Below are 26,006 nucleotides of genomic sequence, written 5' to 3'. Positions count from 1 at the left end.
CCAGTTGATTGTCCATACAACATACTATCATGATATACACATATATATATATTACAATGTAAAAATTCATATATTTTGTAATATAACCATTTATCATTAGGAGTATATAATATCCTCAGATCCAGATCAATAATTTGGTTCCAATCCATGGTCATCACCAGAGCAAGAAGTATATTCTATAGAAGTAAGCTTTTAAAACTTAAATGACACTCTCATTTATTCATGCAGCTCTTTAAAGGTGGAATTTGTCAGAAATGGCCAGAATTTGATGGTAGGTGAACATAGTATGAAGGCGATTTACAGCAACTTCGACCAGGACTACGACTCCAGGGACGTGAAGATACGGCAGCCCGGGGCAGGAGAGGATGTAGTGGCAAAGGACTGTAAGAGAATGACGTAAACAGATAATCAAGCCTCTTTTAGATTGAAGGGAAAACAATGGTATTTTTTCTGTTCAGTGGGGAAAACAGGGTGTACAAATACTTCCTTTCCTGATGTTTTTGAGTTTACTTTGTTTATTAAGTAGTGAATTAGATGTACATCTCCCCCATCAGACTATTAACTCTTGGTACAAAGTGCTATTGTGAGACAGGACAGGCTGGGGCTAGCTGGTTAGCATGCTAACTTCTGTAGACATCTCCACAACACAGTGCATAGATATATTTTTTTAAATGTGTTAAACTAAAATTAAGAGATGGCTGGTCTGTTGGAAGCCAGCCTGGTTCCCATTGGCCACTGTTCTTTTTTTCATTCACAGCAGAAGCCAACCAGTAGTCTTTTCTGCCCGTTGGTTTATATATGACGAAACAGCCATTTCTTACAAACTGATTTTAATCAGATCATTTGACATTAGTGTTCACAAAGTTACACGAGCTTGAAGAGGACCAGTCAGGCATATATACAATAAAGGTCATACATTTAATAATAAAAAAGTGATAAAACAAAATATAAAACAAATATCACTTCATGAAGTTGCAGCATTTGGAATCCAGTATTTCTGATATGATAATAAAAACAAGCCTTTACATACTCAGAAAGTAAAATTATTATTTTTTAAATAGAAAACACATTGCACTCCTTTGTACATTCAAAAAGCTGACAAATACAAAAAAAAATCAGATGAGCTTTACTTGCCAGCAGTCCATTACAAACCAACAAACAAAGGAAAACTGTAGAAAATACATGTATTTCATTATGAAACCAAATCCTTCCTCTCATTCAGTGAGAAAGCAATAATACAAAAAAACACATCATCTGCCTGCATATCTTCCATAAAATAGTGTGCTATTTACATTTTAAATAGTTTTTTCACAGACTGTGCTCAAAAAGTTCTCAGGAAACTGTTTTTTTTTTTTTAGTATATACAAAATATTTTTTGTTTCAGTTTTCCTGGAGTGCACAGATGTGTGACAGTTTCTTTGAATTTCTTTTAAGGTTTATTAGATTCTTCACTGCAGACAGATACCGTAGACGCAGGGTGAATTTATTAGCATCCATTGTTACCTCATAAAATGGAAAATGTTTGTATGGTGTAATTTGTATAGGTTTCAGATAGAAAATCGAAGGCAAAAAATTGACCTTCCCATCTTGCCTTTTTGGTAGACAAAATCTCTAGAGGCACTTTATGAATAGCTTGATATCATTTAATGATATCTTAAAGGAGACCTATCATGCCTTTTCCCCCATTAATTCAGTGTTTCATATAGGTTCTCATGCATGTAAAAGGTCTTGAAAGTTAGAAACTGAGCATTTTGGACCGAGGGAATACGGTTCTGCAGCGCTGGACTGTATGAGAAAACTGATATGTCTCTTTGAGCATTAAAGCATGTAAATCTAGTATTAGCCCAAAATAAAATTATAAAACTGAAAATTAGCATAATAAGCCTCCTTTAATGACCTGACATGGACCCATGTCTATTACACTTTCACGTGGATGTATCCCCCCTTTTCATGTCAATATGTGACAACACATTAGTGTCTGTTTACTTTTTACATATATTCCTGTTCGTACCTATTCATTTAATGGCTTATGAGCCTTAAAACACGACTCATCGTGAAGCATACTAACAAACATCTTCTCATACATCTTGTGCGCTGAGGTGTTTCCTATGATGCGGCCGATCCTCTTCAGGCCTTTCAGTAGGTAGCGAGGTGCCCCCTCACTGCGCAGCACCCTCAGACTGTGAGACAGACCTTTGGCTAGATCCAGGTCATAGTTTGCTGTCTTCCACAGGTGAAGAAGCTGCAGGAGGTACTGCCTGGGCAGGCAGGTAGAAACCACAGCCCGTACATCCTCCTGCTGAACTCTGACCCCTGGCAGGCTGTTGGTGACCTTCAGTAGGTCATCTAGGGTCAGGTTTTTTAGGCTGTTGCAGCGGGAGACTTTCCTTTCACAGTGGTTCACACCTGGAGGGACAGGGTGCCAATGATTAATACACAACCGCAGGATTTGCGTCAAACCTTCATGTAAAAGTATAATTATGACGAAAGAGGCACTTTTAAGATTTACTGTATTTTAGTTTTTGGGTCAAACTCATTTTCAATGGGAGTGCTACGGGCACTTTTACCATAGCAACAAAATCACTATTTTTAAAGCACAAGCTACTGCTAATGTAAGCTGTTCAAAAACTCTCTTTTTAGTAAACTCTATGGACACAAACAGTGTTCTCAATGCTTGTGTTCATGTGTAGAGACCCTGATGATACTACAAGCAAAGTTTCATGTTGTGTCGAGCATTCTTAGTGTTTTAAAAATAGCGATTTTGATGCTAACGTAAAAGCGCCCGTAGCATTCCCATTGAAAATGAGTTTGACCCGAAAACGAAAATACGGTAAATCTTAAAAGTGCCTCTTTCGTTGTAGTTATGTTTTTACACAAATGTTTGACTCGGGTACATTCACAAAAAAAAAAACCTAGGTTGCATTTTGGTGAGAGTTTGGCAAAACCGCCAAAGCGCTGATAGTATTCGTACCTTGTATGAGGCCGTACAGCTTGTCGTGGTCTTTGTTCTGCTCCCGCCACAGTCGCAGCAGCTGGAGGACCTGCTGCTGGGGAGAGCAGGCCTTCTTCAGCTTCTCCAGGCTCTTATGATCCACCTTCCGCCCGGGAAGACTCTCCAACAGTCGCTCCAGGGGCACCGAGGACAGCCGCAGCGAGGAGAGGGACTGATAGAGTGCTTCCTCACACAGGGTCACATCTGGAATAAATTGCAAGAGAAAGACAAACGGGCAGACGGGGAGGTTTAATAACAACATCACAACATACAATAAGCAAATGATTATGCTGATATAGTTATTCCAGAAAGAAGAAACATGCTGAAACATCAGGGTGCAGTTTCTGGACATGTGACAGCATAGATGCACAGTATGTTATATCTGCAATCAAAAGATATTATAGCATGGGAGTTGTTGTCTTTATTGTAAAACAACCACCACTGCTGATAAATCGGACGTGGCTCGGTGAATGAGTTCTATTGCGACAGTGTTGTTTGGTCTGCCTACGGCTGATGTCAGCTATTCTCAAACCCTAGATAGATAGTGTTGTGTGACTGACACTAATGACTCACTTCACTGACCTTTTGTTACTCGTGTGGCATTTTCAATATTTTATAACATTCACTTCCAATCCGTCATTTGTCACCGGTTGTCATCGGTGATTCATCCAGCAAAAACTACAGTGACATGTGAATCTTGTATGTGCACAGTGAGTGGGAAACGTTTACAATATATTGGATTATAATGCTTACTGTTTGGTTAGGCAAAGGGCAGAGCAGACTACGGATTGTATTGATCAAAATTATATTCCTCATAGTAAATCATTTGAGGTGCACAGGTAATGTTTAGAATATATTTTGTCCGCAGGGTTTGCCCCCCACAGAATCCCATCGGCCTATTACAAGATCTGGATTTGTTTATGCATGTTCGTTTGTGTGTGCGACCGTTGGCTTGTAATGTGACCACAGCAGAACGAGGATTTCCTCTCTTTCTGTTCCTCATTTACAGCAACATTTACAGCTAACATGTGCTGCACTTCACTGTTGATGCAGCGCCGCACCGCACATACACCAATGCTACGTCATCATCACGTGCTTAACGTGTCTGCACGTCAAGGTCTCATGGAACTTCCTAATGACGCTGAATTATCTTGTGGAGAGCTGGGTTTCCTTTTTTTTCTTTCAGTGTGGGATCCCTTACACTTACATGACCAGATCCAAACAAACCAAATGTGGAACAAATACGTAAGTGTGGGGTAATGTGGGACACGCTACAAATGCTGAGGAGAATTTCTTTTGATTGTGTATTATAAACTTCACCATTTCTATTATTCCACTTAGCATTCCCTTAGCTCACTAACATGAGGCGCTGACCTGTATGATTGCGAGTGCTGCACAGTGTGGCAAATGGCAATTATTTCAGAATGCTTTGGGACATCCTATGAACAAAAATCCAATAATTAATAATCCCGTCCTGACACCAGATACATACTTTAGAGCAGTCACATCTGAAGATGATGTGAAACTGTGAACATGATGACAACTTTGATCGGATTATGAGGCATTTCTGTACTCATGCATGTGTGCAAATGTGTTCTGATTCGCTAGCAGAACATGAGGGACACCAGTAAATAAATAAAAGAAAAACCATTTCAGTAAAACAAAAGTGGGTGGAGAATGATTGATTTTAATGTGAGTTGGTTATTAGGCCTGTTTGTCTGATGTCTGGTGATGTAAGTGTGGCTTGCTCTATAATTGACACTGACATGCTGGTGGTTTCTCCCAATCACGTAGCAACTTCGGTAATCCCAACTGTTTCCAATTTCCCATTTTTTTTTGTTGAAAAAAAAAAACACAAAAACAAAAAAACTTGCTAAACTGTGCCAGGATCTGCTGCAGACTATCTGTGGTCGTGTCGTCTGCATGGAATGCAATTTGTGAATGGATGTCTGAGGAGAGCATCACCCTCCCTGAGGGGCAACAGCTTTGTGTGTTTCCTTCTAACTCTGCACGAGTGTGCCAGGGTCTGCACATCTGCATGTGTGTGTTCCTCGGTTACTGTGGTTTGTCGGGCTTTTGGAATTCATTGTCATATTTGAGGCTTCTCTTTTTGAATTAATTGTCAGCATCTGTCCTAGTTAAAGTCTGACTAACAAAGACTAACCAGCTTGTCTCGTGTCTCATTTGCGCTTGACTCAGTTTCCTCTGTTATTGCAGTTTAAGGATGTGACAGTTAAATGAGTAATTGATCCATCATGGCTCATTATGACAGTAGTGCCGTAAACATCCCATTCAAACCCTTTGCTCTGGCTTTTCTCCCTTGTGTTGGTTTTTCAAACACGCAAGAATTTGGAAGAGAATGGAATGTGGACAATGAACCTGACCGAGGAAATCCCCTGCCTTCAGGAATGAAAACGACCACATGTCTGAAATAATTCTGCTCTGACAGATTTTGAACTGTTGACAATTGAGGTTTACACAAAACATTGCTGCATGTGTGTGTGTGTTTGCCGTGTATAAAAACAGTTTCAAGTCCTAAAGCCTCTCATACAGTTCCCATTAGTGATTTAACCCTGCTGTGAAGTTATCTTACCAGTGTGGCACAACTGTGTGTGATGCTGAGAGCACTCCAGTGTCGGCGTCCTGTCCGGAATGCCACAGAGGCTGTCCGAGGTGGACGTGCCCCACCTGTGCGTCTTCAGGCCTGAGTGTGAGCAGTTTCTGTGGGGCTGACATGGCTCGGTGGAGGAGTCGCTGTCGGAGAAATGACCAGCGGGACAACGTTTACACACCGTGTCACTCACCGGTGTACCTGGAGGAGATGAAGCAGGGTGGTGTGTGAATTTCATGGATGAAAACGTGCTTTTGAAAGAATCCATGCAATTAAAACTATTGAAATAAATATCTCAATCTGTGAAAGATTACCCAACCCTGCTTTTTTTTTTTTTAAAACTTTCTGATCAAAAGTTGAAGATCTTACACACATCAGCTATTTTCAGTGTGTGAACATGACCTGCAGCACACACTGGATGTGATTAAACAGACACTAAGATGATGTGATTCCAGGAACTATGACCACAGCCACACGTGACTACCCATCACAGCGACAGATGACTGTGTGATTCTGAGAATGACTCGCACTTAATTTTCTATATCTTGCTTTCGTATAGGAAATACCACATCACTTGGTCGATACCGAAGATAAGCATTACTATGATGACATGTCACACGAACCGCAAGGTAGGCGATCTGTCATCTGATTTTTCAGATTGACTGACACAAAACCTTTCTAATTATAAAAAGTATATATATTTTCAGTAACTTTACAGCTGCAAGGTCGAACAAAATGCAACAGATCACAACTGAAATGCTTATTAGACTTTTAGCTTTGATATTGTGTGACAATGTACTGACGTCTCATATATCAGTGTGTAAAAATCAGTGTAAAAATCTATTAACATACAAAGATAAATATATACATATTTCAATGACCGTGACTCCATAATGCATATATGTCTCGTGTCATTTCTGTGATTGTTTTCGTCAACGTCCAGCATGTTTCCTCCATGATGTAACAATTCCACCCATTTGTTTCATTACGGACCAAACATTTTCACATTCACAACAGTGGCATTTTCCTTTACAATCACGACCCGTAGCAGTCTTTGCCACCTACCATGATATCATTACAGTAAAACATGATGACTTCTGCTACATGACCTGCAGCACGCATGACGATACAAGGATGTCCGTGTGGTGGAACTAGTGTCGTAATCACATCCTCTTTTTTCTAATCTCTGCAACATTGAAGTGAGAGTGCGTGGGAGTGCGTGGCTGTGCTTGAAACAGATTTAACCTTTTGATTAATTTCCCGCTATCGTAGCACAGTGTGCTCTTTCTTGAAAACATTTTACCATTTAGCGTGAAAACCCAAACCGCTGATATGCATACAGCAACGAGCTAATTTCCTGTATGTGGATGAGAATGTGTCGGCACAAGTGCGGTAGGGTTACATACGTTGGCATCTTTTTTTTTCTTTTCTTTTCTCAGAATTTCCTCAGTCTTTATGCAGATCAGCATGTTAGCATTTCACCATCATACGTAAATGAAATCTGCAGATTAAAGCTGAGGGAGGAGCTCTGCTGTCTTTTTGAGGTTGAAGACAGATCAAAGTGGGGCCCTTAATGTTTGATGTGATGCCAAAAGTTTCTAGTGAAACATTAAATAATGTGAATCGCTGTTCATGCTGTTTGATTTTTTTTTGTGAAAAACCTCCTTTAATATGTAGCATCCTTTATCATTAATTGTTTTTCATAACCTGAAGACAGTGGGCAGAGTGACTCGATTTGCAGGATGTCAGTCGATTAAGGGAACTTTTTCACGTTTTTTCACGTGCGGTACATACCATTTTCTATTGAAATGATACAAAACGATAGGTGTTTGCTTTTGGCACATGGTCCACCGTTAAGTTTCAGTTCTGGCCCTTTTTAAGAGCAAAGTGTGACACATATTGATGAACTAAATTGGCTGAAAATGCACAGTAAAAAAACCCTCCACATATAAAGAAGAGCTGAATGCTAATCAATCAGTCAATCAGCCAGAATTACAATTATTTTGATTCTTTTTAGTTCATGGAAGTAATTTTTTAAACAAGAATTATTTGCTTTGCATTTCTTTGTCTTACAATAGTAAACTTTAATCATTGATAAAAAGCAGACTCAAGACTATTGTACGCTATGGTAAATGACTTGTTATCGGTCTGAAACTTTTTCTGCATTACGATTGGTCAAGTCTCCCCTGAAAACTGGGGAAAGCATAATCTTTAGATTATTGAAACTAATTACTCAAGGTTCAGGAGACTTTGACAAGGTTTTTTTCCTCTCAGTATTTTCATATACATATTTACAGCAGACAAATAATCAGTGGAGAAAAATAAGAGCCAAATTAATCAACAACAATGAAAAAAAACCTGTTAGTTGCTATGAGTCCATTCATTCGTTTGTTGGTTCTTTCCTGTGCGTCCCACTGTGTCTTTCCTAGTTGATACCAATAAAACCAGTTTTCAAAAACACACGTAAACCATTTAGAACGATTTCAAATCCTGTGTTCATAGTAAGAGAACTAGAAACAAACAAATCGGGAGATCAAGGGAAATGGAGTCATAAAGGGCATGTGTTGTTGGAAGACGGTTTTTCAAACATCCTGTGGTTTAACGGTCTAAACCGCAACTTGAGGCATTACATAATGAGTCCTCCGGCTTCAGGGAGGGGAATCCCCTGAAATGCTGTCTCATGTCTGCAGAGCTTCAATACACTTTCAAGTCCGATTGTAGATCCATGTTAGAGGAATTCACAGACAGATGTGTTTCATCTTTCAGCGCTGCAGGGGTCGGATAATAACCAGAGTCAGTGGAAAATGCTGTTTCATCTATACAGCGGCTGGTTTCTGGTCTCAGGTCGGCGATGAAGTCATGAGAAGCGTATTGCCAGTTTATGCTGCGGCTATGGTAGAAATATCAGATTTTGTTCAGTGGAATGTTGAAATTCAGCATCAGCCTCTCTTTAGGTTGCCCACAATCACGACTGACGCAACGAGGAGAGAATCTGGAACGGATTACGGGGTCAGACATCCACTGTGATAATGACATCCTTGGTTGCATCTGGCTTAATAGTTGACTGAATGTGAGGCTGTATTGTCAGGAAAAGGCTTGGACCTGAGTGATGGGCTCAACGCGAAAGTCTTTGCCGGGAATCAGAGAGAAGCAGACCGAGGGGTCTGCAGGTGTCGAAGAGCTTAAAAGACAGCAATCTATCTGCATAACCCTTCCCATTCTTGTGAGAGCCTAACCATAAGAACAACGAACAGTATTTGCACATGATGCTCAGTATTAATGAGAAACCTTTAATGCAGGCAATTTGTTCCAGTGAATTCTGAGAGGAAGTGCAGCTTCAAGAATGCAGGGGAAAGGTTAAGCCATTGGACTCAGACAAAACAAACAGTTTAATGTGGCCTTTGAAGTTCCCTCTTGAATGATGCATAGTAATATATGAAGAGGAACAAGTAATAAAGCACAAACAATGTCATGTAACAGCTTCGATGCTCAGAGATGACTCAACAGAAAGTCACCCCTCTGCCGTTCTATAACTGACAGATATACAACGCGCTGTTCATAAAATGGGTGGGAATCTCCAGATGGTTTATGATTTATCGTTTCTCACTGTGTGTATTTGTAGTGACCCATACTTAGAATACACAGATAAGTTAACTCCCATTGTCCCTGCTCACGCTCAACGATCCTTCAACAAAGCTGGGAGAGGGAGCCCGGATGCCAGTTGAGACATTTTCCTGATGCCTTAACTGAAACTGTGGATTCAATGTCGCTACGATCTTAAATAATGACTTTTACATGTTTTACGTGGCACAAACCTGTGTATATGATTACCATTACCATTCATCATTGACTGATTTTTTATAGCTAAACCAACTAAATAACTGAGACAAACAATCAAAAAACTGACCCTTAAAGGACAACACAATTTCGTTCTGTTATACTTTGTTTATATGTGGCGGACCCTGCCATCTTGTGTTCTTAGGACCTTATTTTCCTCTGAGAACAGCTCTTTTATGCAGTTATGGAAAACATTTAGATTTCAGAGTTTGTATTATTACCTCATTGATATTATAAACGTTATTTTAACTTGTTCTCCAAAACTACACAGTGCCCCTTTCAGAAAAGTACACGATGTAACTTAACTATGTACGTGTTTAACTGAAGGAACTTAAAGGAGCAACTTAGTCCCTAACTCCCTCGCCCTATCCACAATGTTTTCCTAAATGTATCAAAGTATGCTAAACCTAACCTAACTGCGACTGTGTAATAAAGGTCAGGTTTGTCTGTTGCTGGCACGCTGCATTTGCCATGATGTTTTGAATTGTGGTATATGTCGTTTTGGGAGTCGCTGTCAATCCACCTATTGCATTGTTTTGGTAAGAAGATGTGTTGATCCAATTGGTTTAGCCATAAGGAACTCGCAGACTGGTCTTTCAAAGTTATTAAAGAAGAATTTTATTTTGAATATGTCATTTTTGCTATTTCTGCATGGAGACATAATCTTTCAAGAGAAAATAATCTTACAGAACATAATCTTCCCCTCACACCTATAATAAAATAAATATAACCCAACACTTATTAACCAACCTGACTGATGCACCTGCAGACAAGAACATGTATATATATGTGTTGTTTTCAGTGTGTGTGTGATTTCATGTTTGTTTGAACTGAACAGACGTTGTGCTTCTGCAGAACTTATCGACAATTTAGCATTATCTCTAGTAGAACCTGAAATGTATGATTTATCATAATCAGGTATTTTGGTCACCCAATATTTCCCCGTTGCCTCCACCCTGTCATTTCTGAGTAAGAGGTCGAGAGGAACCAGAAGAAAAGTACACTAAAATGTGAATGGCACTCACCTGACTAATATGTAACTGATGACTATTTAAAGCTCTCATAAAAACACATATGATTTGTCTCAGCTTCCATCAATGAGATCAAAACCCATAAACACAACATGATTTAATCCAAAATAAACCGACAGATGTGTTTACAGACACACAGTGTATTGAGGATGTACTGCTTGGGATCACAGGCACTACGTCAAAGCTACATGATGACCAGCTATTAAAACCACTGTTGTTCATCTGACACACGCAGATGGAAAAAAAACGTCAACATTCATCTTCTAAAAGAGGCTGGCAGACACACCATCATGGTGTCAGGTGCCGTGTAAAATGGGTCACATGCTGATTGCAGTGACAGTTCCTCAATGGAATTAAATGATGCTGTTTAACAATCACTTCCACATACAACTGCATAAGGCTGTAGTTCATGGAAAATGTAGTTATCCATGATCCCCTGATGTTCCATACTATCAATGGGAGTGTGACTATTTAGATTTCCATGAGAACGGTTTCCTTCAGGAGTTTTCATCATTGGGTTTTATCCAAACAGAACATAATTTTTAACATACTTTCTTTTATTAAAAAAAAATGTAATGTTGTAATCTAAAATCAACACACTGCGATCTATTTCTCCTTCAACCAAGGCAGATTAAAACAGAATTTCCCTCACAGTAATTCATGTCTAGTACTCTCAAAGAATTTCTCCCATCCAACCCACAAATGAACCTATTGTAAGTCGCTTTGGACAAAAGTGTCTGCTAAATGCCCTAAATGTAAATGTAAATGTATCTGTGCCTCAACCTTTAAAACTGTGAACTTGCAGGTACAATAAAACCAACTGTGTATTAATCTCACTTCACAGGCAACACTGCCCCAACTCAGAGCAGGCCAGGTGTGGAAGTGAAAGACCGACTTGCATACGTGTGTGTTTTATGTTCAGACACACAAACAAAAACCAGTAATCTTGATAAATCTTCCGATGCCTCTCTGTTACAAGTGTATTCATTGGAATAAGGAGGAAATCACAGACTACAGACATAAGTAAATATATAGACACATCAGGTGCAGAATTACATAACTGGACATGACATATTTATGTTCTTCTATATTCTTTGAACTACTAAAGATCTGTGCAGCTTCAAATCGACCTCTGCGTGTCTGCGTGTGAAAGACAGAGGCAGAGAAAGATTCTCAGAAAGAGTCAGAATCAGTTAAAGAAAAATTGGTTCTGCGAAAAGGGAGACGTCTGCATCTGGAACCGATCAGATTGACAGAATCAGAGGAAGACAAAGAGAGAGAGAGAAGACAGAAGGGCTTCCAGTGGTACAGAGGCCAGGACATCTTAATGTGAAAATGCTGATCTGTAACTGATGTGTGTCTTTGCTTTGGCAACACAGCGGTTCTTTCCTGACATGCCAGTCGAGCGTGTCAGGAGTTGAACTGATCTGACAAGAAGAGAGACAGTGGAGGAATAAATCTCTAGATGAGAAGATTAAAGAGAAGTTGAAATCAAGAGTGATGAGAGCCCATTCAAAATACTATAAACACATTAGTACTGGAGCAGCAATGGACACACGGACACACACGCACACACACATACACACATGAATTATACTTGCCTAAAGTTTAGGTAATAGCATTGAGCAGATATTACTCTTTTCTGTGAACTCCTCCCAATTTGTGTGCCGTCCTGATGTTTTAGGAGAGATATTGTAACAATGCTGTCTACATGGAGATAAACAAAAAACCCACAACATATCTGACTGTCTTGTATCAAATGCCTTAAGTACAGCAAAGACAGTGCACACGTACAATCACCTGATGATAATTCTTAATGTCAGTCTTACCTAAAGCTGTCACTCCATAACCAGGTGGGCAGGTACTGTGTGTGATGCAGAACTCAACCACTAGGTGGAATCCAGGGGCGCACTCACACAGCTGGTCGTGGGTGCTGTTACACTGCTGCTTGACGAGTTGCCTCTCTTTACACACCTGAACACAACAAAGCCTCATCACACACCTGCTGCATACACACACACACTGAGACACAGTAAAGGCTGATTTGTGTGTGATTGTATTAACATAGAAAACAAAACAGGTCATGCTGCTGTCTTTAAATACAGTATTTGGACAGATTATATAAAAGGCGTTTCTAGGCCAGAAATATAAAAAAACCCTCACTGTGGACATTTTAGCAATAAAAAGTGTGAGGGTGCCTGTTATTATGTCACACAATTCACTGAGAGTGGCAAAGAGGAACACTTCTGATCACTCTACCGCAATGAGCACATTCAAACGTTCTAAACAAAAGTGGATACACTGCTTTCATGAAAAGGAAAGATGCTTCACCTAAATGTGACCAAACAGTGGAGTCTCGCATCTAACGAAGAGGCATTTAGTAAAACAAAAAAAGAAGTGTCATAAAGGACAAGCTGCACGTTAAAAAAATTAAAGGCATGGAGAGCTTTGGAGCGATACTTGACCTTGATGTGCATTCAGATTTGTTTGATTCAGGAGATATTTCTTACATGCAAAAATGATCATCAAACCGATTAAGGCACAAGGAAGAGCAACATGCCCGAAGAAAAATAAAGCAGCTTATGAATTAAGAAGTATTATTTCAATTTTTGTGGAATCTGGAGGCCCCTGTGGCTAAAAACGGTATAAGCACCACCGCATGTTTGCAAGATGGTGAAATGAAGTAAACTTGTAGCACCCGACTACGGAGCAGCTTCTTTTCTCTGGCTGTGAGATTCCTTAATTCGTCCTTGCAAAAAAAATCAGTCCCTGATGAGTCACAGTCCTACCCAATCACAGTCATTAAGAATAACTATAGTAGCTGAATAAAAATCTTCACTCTGGTGGTCTTGTCTGCTTCTGTAGGTCATATAGAGGCATCAGACTCTTTCATAACCACTTAAAAGTTCTTTGTAGTCTTTTTAGATTAAGATCATGTGTAACTCTATTGGCCTCATACATACCGAGGTGCAGTATTGGCACATCTCCCCCCAGTGCCAGGACTCAGCAAAATGCTTCTCGGGACAGGCCTGGCACTCTGTGGGAGTGTCAGCGGTGCAGTGTTGTTTAACCGCCGTACCAGGAGGGCACTGGTCGCACATGAGGAGGTCGGACGTCACAGGGTCGCGGTACTGGTACTTCGGCAGTACGTCCTGCTGTTGGAAGGCCCAGGAAAGAGAAGCTGTGAAGAGCTGCAACAGAGAGAAAGCAGGTTTAGTACTGAGTCAACAGCAGTGACAAAATCTCTAATGAAACCCATCTCGTGCACAGAGCTTAACATTTTTTTTTTTGTTCATATTTTGGAACGCTCGCCAACCCAGAGCTTCCAGTAAGGAGGAGTTGAAAGAAAGGTCAGAGCTGCAAAGTTGAAGCTCCTGGTGGACACGCAGTCCTAAAGTGATTTCCTCTGCTTTATGGATCGCAGTTCAGGGAGTCAGAGGAGAGAATTCAACAGCAGTTCCATGGATGTGGGTGACTGCACAGGGGCGACCTTTCAAACAACAACTGTACATATTAATTGTTCGCATGTTGCAGGAGGCGATATATCATCTCACACCGATGCTCAAAGTTCTGCTAGCATGCATTGATCCTATCAATCTTGATTAAGAGTTCACATTTGTTTTATTGCACTTTTGGCATTGTTTCTCAACATCTCAACTATTTTCCAAAGCCTTTAAATGAACTCAGATGTTTTTGTCTTGCCAGTGTTCCTAAATTAAAATAAAGTGTATGACACAGGATTATGACAATAATTGAGCAGCGCCATGTTCTCTGACCTCATCAGCAGTCTCCTACCCATGTCAGCAGCTCTGTCAGATAGGCATCTGATGTGACTCAACGCTGATCTACAGCAGTGTAATACCGCCCTGGAGCGAGAGCGCACCACACCCATATATCTCTTCCCCCCTGAAAGCAACCCATCCATACGGACACAGAGTAAGGAGGGTGGCTGTTAGCGAGTCTCTGAGAGGGACACCTCAAAAACAAGCCCATGTATCATCGACCGAGCAGCAACCGAAACAGCCAGGCCTACAGTCGAAGACATCGGTTGGTGAGCATGTTTGACATGCAGCCATGCAGCTGGTCGAGGCCACATGCGGACCAGATGTCACACATCTGGCTCCTTCCACCCTGAGGTCCCTCAGCCATTGGCTCTCTGGACTTTCCCGTTGGCCGGGATACATCCTCACTGCTTGGACAAACTTAACAATAGGCCATCCTTGCATTGTGTGTATGTGTGTGCGCTTTTATGCGGTTTTCTGCTTTTCCGCCGAGTTTGTGTGTGTGCGTCTTCAAAAATGAGCGCATTCATACAACAAACAACTACAAAACATTCATGTATGCAGGAATGTGTGCGTATAGCTGCATGTGCATGTGTGTTCGCGTGCGCGCTTGTCCAATTACAGTCTGCCTCGCTGTTGTTCTGTGTGCGCTGCCTTCGCCTCTCCTGGCTGCTGCTCATAAAGAAAACTGTTGGAGGTTACTGGGCTTTCCCCGTTCACCACCAGAATACAAAACACTCACCCACTCTGTTCTACAAGTTTACCCGCAACACAACATCCATCTATTTCCTGCGTGTGTGTATTTGCACTTATCCCATTTACCTTCTAACTCGGCAACCGCAAGACACAATACACTGACATGTGAGCATAAAACGGAGTGAGAAAACTGTGAGAAAGAGTGTTGTTTTCAGTGTATGCGCTCATCTCTCATTCAGTATCATATGACAAAATATTTGGCCACAGAAATCTATACGTACGTGTGGCCCTGTGCGTGTCTCTTCCCCATCTGCCGTATGTTACTGAACATACCGCGGTGTGTGTGTTCTTTCGTGACAAACTGAGCATTCTTAAAGAATTGTTGACCTGAAATTGGAGCAGGAAAAAAGAAAAATGTGCAAGTTCAACCTCGTATCCTTCTATTTCTGTTTTCCTCCTTCATCGAAAAAGATAATAAAAATAGATGAATGGGTTTTTTTACACACCATAATAGAAACCTACGCTTCAAACGGTGTGGCGGGCGCAGCGGTTTTCCCGGCAAAACCTACCGACCTCATTTGGTGGAGAGCTTTCATCCGCAGCGACTTGCCGAGCAGTACCGTGGCTGCATGTGTTTGTTTGTAGCATGGGTGGCCCCGGTGGGAATCAAACCCATAATTATAGTCTCGCTCCTCAAATTAAGAAGTGTATATACACACTATTAAGCCTCGAGACCACGTCCAATCAATTTAGAAGACATCGAGAGGGTGGAGTGAACCGAGGGTCACCTGGGTGTTTGCACATGCGGCTACGGTTACACTTGCTGCTCCGACTTTAATCTTTGCTCCGAGTCTGGATGAGTTTACCGGCAGAGCTGGATGACCTTCAGTCAAGGGAGCCGATGAGCCTGAGCACATGTGGGAATAGTCAGGTTCGTATTGTTTTTCACAATACTGCACAGTAGTTTGGCCAGACTCCAGCAAAATGAGGTAAAAACAAAATGACAGTACATGCATGCTCGGAGACAATGCTTGTTTAAGCTACACCTTTGTGATCAGATCTAAACATCTCGTTGAAGTGATTAGACTGCACAGAGTGGTTCAATGTCAAAATCAAAATCACATGTCCAGCTTTAAACCTCTCCTGCTTGTTATTCGCTCTTCACTCTGTACCAATTTAATCCATCGTTAAACCTGTGAAGAAAAGCAAATGTGCTGGTCCATTAAAACAACAAAGGAGGTCACCACTGGAGAAGCAGGTGAGCTCACAATGATTGACACTTTGGTCTGGAATCAATCAGCTCTTTTTAATGTTACACCTCTGTAATAAACTTTTCTCATTAGTTTAAAGTCAGGACAAAAGTAATGTTGTTATTTTAGCCTGGGCAAGCACATTTTAGATTAATCGACTTTAATCAAATCAAGTCCCGCTCCGTCTTAAAGGAGACCTATCATGAGGTTTTGTTTTTTTCAGTGTGTTATGAACTGCAGGTTCTTGTGCGGGTAGAAAGTCTTGAAAGTAAAAAAGCCCAAAGCGTGCACTGATGAGAGCTTCTCTCTTCCATAGAGAGGGTTAAGGTTAGGGTTAATGCCCGTTGTGCCGCCTTTAACTCTGGGGCTTCTTGACATCACACTACGTCATCATGTCACACATTTGCATGGTCTACGCCTATATTTTAACGGCAGAAGTGAAGCTAACTGAAAGCTGAAAACATGTCCAAGAGTGGAGAGACTTGAGACGCGGTGAGCGGTGCTGGCTCAGGCGTGTGTGAGCTGTCCAATCAAAGCATACAGGGTATTTGGGAGGGGCGACCTTAAAGAGACAGGAGCTAAAACAGAGCGTTCATGACAGAGGCAGATACAGTGCTGCAGCGACGGACAGTAAAAGAAAACTGATGTGTATTTTGAGCATTAAAGCATGTACACATATTCTAATAGTAACCCAAAATAAAATTGTGAACGTGTAAATGAGCATAATATGTCTTCTTTAAAACTAATGACCTGCATTTGACATGTTTAGGATGAAAAACAATGTCTGAAGTAGAATTAGTCATAGTCTAGTCATGATAGGCCTCAGGCAGAACCACACTTTTCCAAACCAGCCAGTACAGTAGCTTTCTGCTACCGAAGAAAGGAAAAACTGTCAACTTTTTAATGTTGAATTTATCGGGACGATGTCCTGTGGTGTGTGTGAGTGTGTGCAAGTCCATCTATCAGCAGCTAAAAGAGATATTGAACTTTTCACCCTCCATATCCCCTCTGAAGTTGCCATCTGACGACATCATGGACGACCGCTGGAAACCCAAATTACACAGCAGCTAGGGGCCACTGACAGCCTTAATTATACTGTTAACATCATCAGAGTGAAGCTCAACGAGTGGCATATCCTACATGGGGCAAAGCCAGCTGAAAGGAAAGGATGAATGAAGGTAGGAAGATAATGATAATGTCCTTCTTCTCTAAGCAAAATGCCCCTCGGCAGAGCAGGGCAGCAGTTTATTATGTAAATGATTATAATTTATACAAGCTGTATGCAAAGCTGCTTGTTGGGAAAAGCTGGTTCACCAAGTCATCCTCTGGATAAATAATGTTTCTTATAAAAACACTATTAAAATCAGCTTCATCTGACTCAGTTTGCTTATGTAATCTATGTCAATAAATCTCATTTGAAGTGAGTTGAGAGAAAACTTATGCAGAGTAAAGACAAACAGAGAACGTGCTTTTTAACAGATGTTACTCTCTTGAACCAAACAAACAACAGCACAAGTGTATTCCAGACACAGGCCCATGCTAGATCACGAAGATGGACCACACTACCCACAGTGGGCAACACAAGCAAGACAGTGAAAATCCACTCAGATATTTTACCAATTCTGAGCAGGTTACAGTTGTTCACAGCATGAGCTGTTACTGGGCGCACACGTAATATCTCTGAAATTCAACAAATTAATTCCTGAAATGAAATGACGCCAGTCCTCTGGCGAGACAGGGTTTATAAGGCTAATGAGGGGTTTTTGTTTTTCTATGATCTGTCTGATTGAAGTGTGATGATGACAGAGCGCTTCGGAGAAACTGGATGAACTGCATGACAGACGGGCTGCAGCGGCATAACTAGAGAGCTGAGACACCTGACAGAAATAGCCTGAATAATGATCACACCAGCTTTCCATGTGAGCTTGTAGAGAGGCCAACATCCACAGTTAATAGATGGATAATGGGCCTATTGATTTTAAACACAATTAAATAAATAATCACGGTGAAAAGAAGCAACTCAGGCAGCTTGATTATGTGAAATGAAAATAACTGATTTGTTCTGATGATAGAAGTTAAATACAGTCAAACAATAAAAATATGCAGGAGTCATGGCAGAAAAAAAAAACGCATTTGTAAGCAAGAACTTAATCAAATTCAGTAAATTGCAACATTGTTACGGGAACTATTAAATATCAAAATGATTCCAGAACAAATTGGCCTCAGTACTGAACCAACTTCCAACAGATAGGATACTGTGGAGCACACTGACATGCAAAGTAAGAGGAGAATGAGAGTTGGGGAGCCTGAGGTCAGTTTTAAATTCATGGCATAAGGGGGAAAAGCTGTGGCACAAAGGGGACCAAACCACACTACACCAGCTTATCCACCAGGCACATGGCTTCAGTTAACTGTAGAACGCAGGTGGTCTGAGGGGGATTCCAGCCCTTGGAGTACGTGTGTGTGTGTGTGTGTATACGTGTGTGAGTGAATGTTTGTGTGTGTGTTAATGTGTGTGTGTGAGTTCCTGTAAAAAGGGGAATCTGTCTTTTTTCACTCACTCAAAGGCAGAGAGCTACTGTGGAGCCCGCTACCACGCCACGTCCGTCTGCCAGTTATTCAAAATCTTTAATCAAATCTAAATTTGACTTTTTGGTCAATTAACCAATGAATCTTGAATTTGTAGGAAAAGTAGATTTCTAAGACTCAAACGTCTACTTTTCTTATGAAGCGGATATTAAATCTATTTTGTTCATTGATAAAAAAAGCAATCATTTGTTTCCAGCTTCTCAAATTTGATATTTGCTGTTGCTTTTCTGCTGAATAGGTCGGTTTGACAGTAGCCCTTAGCAGCAGCCAGAATTCTTCTTATTTTTTTTATTTATTTATCTACCCTGACTCCAGTAATTCAGACCCTTGACTCATTTGAAACAAATCCATAAACTTGTTAAGTGTTTTCAGGAAAATGCTGCACAAAAAAACACTTAGACGCTGAAGACCATACCAGTGATTTTACAAAAAAAATAAAAACAAAAACAAATAGCAGATTTCAGAGATTTCTCCTTTAAACATTCCCACATGGTTTCATAAAAAAAACAATTAAGGCCCTATGAGGTCAATTTATGCAGAATTTTGTTTAAAAGCAAAGATTATTAAAAGGTCCACTGTATTAATTACATTTTTGCAGCAGAGTTTATCTTTATTTTTCTTCTCATGACCTCTAAAATGTACATTGTGGCCCTTTGGACGTGGCTGATGCCCAAGGTACCACAACTGCTGTAGTTAAAGTAGCTACAGCTCAACCACATACCCTAGTAAAATGCTTTTAACACATTAAAAGGGACACTATGTAGTTTTGGAAAATACATTTAAATTCAATTTTAATATTTACAGTATGAATGAGGTAATGATAAAAACTAAACAACATTTATTTATTATATTCAATTTATTTATCTGAATAAACAAGCTGTTCTCAGAGGAAATTAAGGCCCCCAGAACATTGTTTGAAGCTTCAAAGGTGTCAGGGTCCGCCACATATAAACAAAGTAAAACAGTCAGTTTGTTTATTCAGTGTTTGTGGTCATGAAAATGAAGACACTTTCATGTTTATTTAGTTTGTCTCTTCATGAAAATCAATCAATGAAACTACAGAGTGCACCCAATAATAATATCAACAATCTAATAGCTTCATATTTGTAACATGTCTGTTATTTTGCTGCATTACATGTAATTTTACTTTTAATATCAAATACATTTTCCTGATTATTCTTAGTGCTTTTGCTCCAATAGGATTTTTACCTGAGTTTATATCTCAAGCTAGACCTGGATTTAGAAAAACACTGTGGTTGCAGAATAAATCAAACACCTGTCATGTTCTAATATTCAGTATCTATCTACTGTCAGATAAACCTTAACTACTGAAATTTGCATCAGTGCTGTTTTTAATATGACTCACAGAGTTGTGAGATAAAATGAAGGCCAGTGTGTGAGTGGGACACTAACACAACAGCTGTATCTCCCTTTCTGCTCTTTGTACCTGTAAATCCCTTAATCCTGCACACACACACACACACACACACACACACACACACACACACACACACACACACTGGATCAATGAGTTCATCACAACTGTGCCAGACACACCCACATGCACATCTGCTATCAGTTGATGGAAAAAGGGAAGTTAGGTATTGGGGAAGCAACTTCCACTGGCAATCGTTGATTTCTGAATAAACGTCTGTGCTTGTTTGTTTAAAACATGTTGATCCTGTACTTACACTTCCTCACTTTTTTTTCTCCTGTGTTTGTCTAGAAAAAAAAAAAAAAAAAAAAAGGGGGAGAGATAATGTTGAGTCTGCTTGGCCCAGTGACCGCTCTATAGAGCTTCTCCTGCCTGCTCGGTTTAGGGAAGTTCGTGCAGCTAATGCCAACGGCCACAACAGAGAGTAGAGGAGAGGAGGAAGATAAAGAGAGCACAGATAATAGAGGGACATGCATTGTGTTCCTGCATGCGATGAGTGGTTAGATTATGGGATGAAAGGATAAGCTGGTTGACTGGCTGGCTGATCTGACCAGACAAGTCGAAAAGATGGAAATCCTCCCTCTGAGCCTCACCTCTCCACCGAAGATCACTGTTCACATCCTGAAACACATGTCGTCACAATAACATACAGACCGATTTCTGTGTCCGTTCATCGACCCGCCAAAAACGACCCAAACAAAAATGTGTGTTTCGCAGCAGATAAAACGCAGCCACATGTGTCACAGGCATGCAGGGCAACAGGAAGAGCCCGCAGGTGCAGGAGGAGGGTTTACTGCTGGACCCATGCACCCAAATAATGATTTTGGACACAACATTGCAGAGTGTCTCATTAATTACTTACAGCTCAGACAGACTGAGCGTCTGGCTGGTTGACAAGTGGATAAACAGGCAGAGAGGTACGAGAGATCAAGAGGGAGGCAGACTGACTTACTGGCTGGAACCCTGACGGTCGAGACTGATGGAGTGGTTAGACGACTGACTCATTAGTTGGCTAAATGTATGCTTGTTAGGCCAGGCCAAATGACTGACTGACTGACAGATGGATAAACACAAGAATGCGATGTCATAAATCTGACAGAACAAAATGTTTGTCTATTCTGCGGAATGCTACGCTATGGATGATATAACACATATTTACATCTTACAGACTTTCCACAAAAATATGATCCCTCTTCTCACACACAAACACACACACACACACACACACACACACACACACACACACACACACACACACACACACACATAAAAACCATCTGGGACGGTAACCAGAATTTTGCTACTACAGTGTATCATCTGTTTCTGCACTGATACACATCTGTAGATGAACATATGCAAAATCTGCAAAAGGTCGCGACACAGCACAGCATGCAAAAACACACCCAGGGAAATAAATGCTCCGAGCCCGGAGGCAAGCGTTTTAAAAGCGCTGAGAAGTGATGTTGAACAAATTAGCGTAACGACAGATTAACAGTAAACACCATCTGCTGGCAGCTCGCCACCCCTGAACTTTTGAGAGGTGTGAAGTTTCATTCATTCATTTCAAAAGTGCCACATACAGTAAAACTGTGAAACGTGCGCCAAAGTACACTTTCATTCATTGATGAAGCTCGTACATCTTGTTTATGGGTCAAACGTGTGGTTTGGGAGCAAAACATTACTTCCAACATAAACGTAACCTCAGAAACTGAGTAATCTACTGTTAACCATCTTAAAAGCCACACATAATATGATCCTAACAGACCTACAGTTTCAGTATTTTCTGCTTTTCTGTCTTGCAATATGATATAATCCACTACCAAAACAACCCAAATTACAGCCTCAGAAGCCACTAGAAAGTGCAATCGACATTTCTCTATTTTGTCTCAACAGAAGTGAGCATTACCTGGACATGATTATATTGTGGGGACTGCATTATAGCCTACTGTCAGGTGTTTGTTTGGTCTACATCATAATCATGTCATCACTAAAGCACTGGGTTTGGGTGTAAGTGCCCTCCATTCCCTGCTGCCTGCTATTCCACAGCAGAAAAGAAAAATAAAAAATCCATCCAAGGCACACAAATCCTTTCACCTCGTGAGATCGTCATGCAAATATGCCATCCAAATACTGGAGCCTAATACAGTGGAAAGACATTGCTCTTTAGGACGAGTAAAACAGGTACTGCAAGAGAGAGAAAAAAAAAAAAACGCTCTGTGAGCTTCTACAAGATGCAGAGCCCTGACAATAACGCAGAGAAACCTGTAGTGAGTCTGACATCATGACACTGCCTGCACAGAGAACAAGCACTACATTTCATTAGCGAGTGTCTTGCCTTTTTCTTGCATATGTGTGTGTGTGTGTGTGTGTGTGCGTGTGTGTGTGTGCGTGCGTGCGTGTGTGTGTGCGTCTGGAAACATCTGGATCTAGGCGAGAGCGCACGACACATCTGCCTCCTGAAAACCCGCGTGCAGCCCAGCGATAATCCAAGTCCCGCAATAATCCCCCTTTTCGAGAGCAAAAAACGGCGTAAGAGGGACGGACTCCATTCTTTTGGGCAGGAAAGTGGCCCCGCGCGCTCCGGCGGATCACAGCGGGACAAGAAGCGAGGAGGGAAGGAGCAGAGCCGCAGGGAACTCCGGTTACTCACCACTATCAGTTTCATGGCCGGGTTGGGTTTCGCTTTCCGTGCGCTCATCTTCACTGCGTAAAAGAAGTGAACTGCGGTGTGAAGGGGTCTCCATCTCCATGTCTGTACTTATACAGTACAGAGAGAGAGAGAGAGAGAGAGAGGAGGAGGAGGGGGGGGAGAGAGAGAGAGAGGGAGAGGGAGAGGAGCGTGTGTGGCCCACCCACCAGTTCACAGCTCTCTCTCTCTCTCTCTCTCTCTCTCTCTCTCTCCCGTCCCTGGATCCCAAAAATAAATTGTTGCATCCTTCGCAGGAAGAAGCGGAGCTAAGAAGCTGCATCCAATGATCATAAAACGACGCGGATCTATTCACGAATTCAATCAGATAGGAGCCGACCCCCTAAACTCTATAAATAACCCCCAAAAATCTTTGGAAGAGGAACAGGAACACTAGCAAAAATATTGACCCCACCAAGACAGGGAATAAAACAGCAATGACAAGTACGACTTAAGCCCGAAGCACAAAAGTGTCTTTCTGTGGAGAGGATGTGAGGATGTGAGTTTTTCCTTCACAGAGAGTAAAAAAGAAGGAAAAACTGGTCCTCCGCTTGATATTTTTTTGACAGAGAAGCTGTGGTGAAACAATAAAGTCCTAACTGCTCCCATATGCAGCGTGAAGAAGTGCCCCTTTATGTATCTGTCTGTCACACGCCCAAGGTGTCAGCAGCGAGTAACTTCAGTTGTTGTGAACACAGAAACATTTTCCAGGATAAATGTTTGGAGTCCTGGTCTGACAGCACGTAAACACGGTGACTGACAGCTGTTTATTTGGACGGGCCAGAAATCATTTAGTCAGACTGCTGGTGCTTATTTGGACATCTGCTGGTGGAAAATATGGTCTCAGTGAGGATGGGCGACACTTCGCAATGAGCTGAGAAAAAAAAAACAAATTTTATGAGCCCTGAGCTATAAGATGTAAGAACTGAAGGGCCAAAACACGGTGAGCCATCCACAGCCATTTCACACTCACAGCCACTGTCTAGAGAGCTTCAGGGGACACCATCCCCGGGTCAAACTGAGTGTATTTAATATCAGGACTGTGGTGCAAACTTCTTCCCTAGCCTCCATAGGTTTTACACTATTTAACACAAAAACGTCGCTGCGTGACTCATTGTTACAGCCCAACATTTAATTTCACTGGCAAATGTTTATGTATTTGACAAAGATTCACTGGAAGCTCTCTTACTTTGCCAGACAAGAGCTATCCTGTGGTACCGGGGAGTAAACTGGCAACCTTCAGGCCCAAACAGCTGTACTGTACAGTTTGCTCGTGTGGCGAAATTCACTTCGACTGGAGCTTCTGATACTGAAACAGCATCTTCCTCTGAACACCTGTATTCACTAAACAAACTCAAATGGCATCACTAACTGTAGGAGGCTGTATTGTGCCAGTTGAATGCATCACTCTATATTGTATTACTTTTAACATAATAAGTGTAAATTAAAAAAAAGATGTAAATAAACACTCTACTGTAGTTTTATTTATTACTGTACATCCAGAGGGGAAAAACAAATATGATGTTAACAACATTATCTTACTCCCAAACAAGGAAAGAAATCCATTGTGATTTTCAGTTAAATTGAAAATGTTTGCCCTTGTATGATTAACCTAAAGATTAATGGAGACCTGAAAAGCAGATAGAAATGTTGTTAAATATAGATAGCTTTCATTTTCCCGGATGAGTCCATGCCAGACGTTAAGCAGTTTTCATCCCGATCCATGCGTTATCCCCTGAGATATGCATATGAATGTTAAAAACACACAAGTACAGAGTTTTTAAGATTTTGTTTCTTCTTTCACACTCAAAGCTGTTGTTGCTGTGACTAGATTGACCCATTAACTGAGAGACCTAGAAATGAATTTCAGTAAATGTCTTGCTCTTTCCATTACAGCCAGCTTCTTAAATTACTGCTCTGCACTGTCAAGAGTCTGTGCACTCCGGATATAAACAATTCAATCAGAAGAACATTTTCCATTTTCCATTTTCCAATACTGTGTCATTTCGGATTTGAAACCTCACCTCTTTAATACCTTGAATAAAGTGCTTCAAAAACGTACAAAAGAAGAATACAGTAGTATACTCACTTCATCAAACTTTCAATCCAAAATAAAACTCCCATGTATAGAGGTCCAAAATAAGAATACACACCGGACAACTCACGCAGTTAAACCCAAAAGGTCGCCCCCACGCTGTGATGTCAACGTGTGATGTCAAGGATCGGACAAATCCACGTTTCCTTTTGTGTTTCTGCAGAGGCATGACAAAGTGTCACGGACCGTTGACGTAGAAACACAGGTTCTCGACGTAATCGGACAAAATACACACCAACCCACCTACGAGTCTCCGAGGCATGTGAGGGAAGTCTTCGTGGTGAGGTCACGGCTCACCACAGGATGATATACTTTACACACACACACACACACACACACACACAGGCTTTCAGCGTCAAGGTCTGGATACACCACAACAATAGTGGAACGGAAGCTGGACGTCCACGCTCTCCAACACACACACACACACACTAAAACACCCTCATGACGAGCCTCCGTGACGTGTGTTTTGGCAGTGAGGTCTGGGGCGTACAGGCAGGGAAAACGTGGGTGTTTAGAGGTGAACCAGATGCTACTATGGCATGACTATTCCACACACACATACACACACTTAAACAAAAGACACATAACTCGCTGACTCTCTATATGTCCATAAATTGTTGGGCGGTTTCGGCCTGTCAACAACAAGGCAACCTTTCCTGATTTATTTTGAATATACAGTCAATGTACGACTACATGCAATATACAATATGCAACAATGTATGTACGTCCCCTGAAACAATGCCACGCTGATGAATTTAGACCTGTCCTTGTATTTATACATGTATGATGGCTGTGTCTGTGTCTCTGTGTACTATATATACTGCGCCTGTATTTATGTATCTAAGGGAGGGAACAATACACACAGTCAAATGACTCCTAGGCGTGCTGTCATTATCATGTGGAGAGCCGGCGACCCCTAAAGTGACTCCAGAGGTAAGTGCAAGTGTGTGATAAATAATTCAAATCCAACTGCAAAGATGTCCAGATTAGTTCTCTGTT

At 41.2% G+C, this 26,006-nt stretch overlaps 1 protein-coding gene across 1 annotated transcript; it reads right to left on the bottom strand.

Annotated features, from left to right (window-relative positions):
• Positions 1-813: 813 nt before the first annotated feature.
• LOC115566772 (tumor necrosis factor receptor superfamily member 11B) lies at positions 814-23,011 on the bottom strand. Its single transcript, XM_030392759.1, has 6 exons — positions 22,874-23,011; positions 13,435-13,662; positions 12,301-12,445; positions 5,586-5,804; positions 2,972-3,196; positions 814-2,406 (listed from the first exon to the last, which is right to left on the bottom strand). Exons 1-6 carry the CDS (start codon positions 22,919-22,921, stop codon positions 2,012-2,014), a joined length of 1,260 nt encoding a protein of 419 aa, XP_030248619.1. The 5' UTR covers positions 22,922-23,011; the 3' UTR covers positions 814-2,011.
• Positions 23,012-26,006: the final 2,995 nt, after the last annotated feature.

This window comes from Sparus aurata, chromosome 17, assembly GCF_900880675.1.
Source record: "Sparus aurata chromosome 17, fSpaAur1.1, whole genome shotgun sequence".
NCBI lineage: Eukaryota > Metazoa > Chordata > Actinopteri > Spariformes > Sparidae > Sparus > Sparus aurata.
The sequence above is the reverse complement of the archived record's forward strand: the minus strand, read 5'-3'. Positions and strand labels throughout refer to the sequence as shown.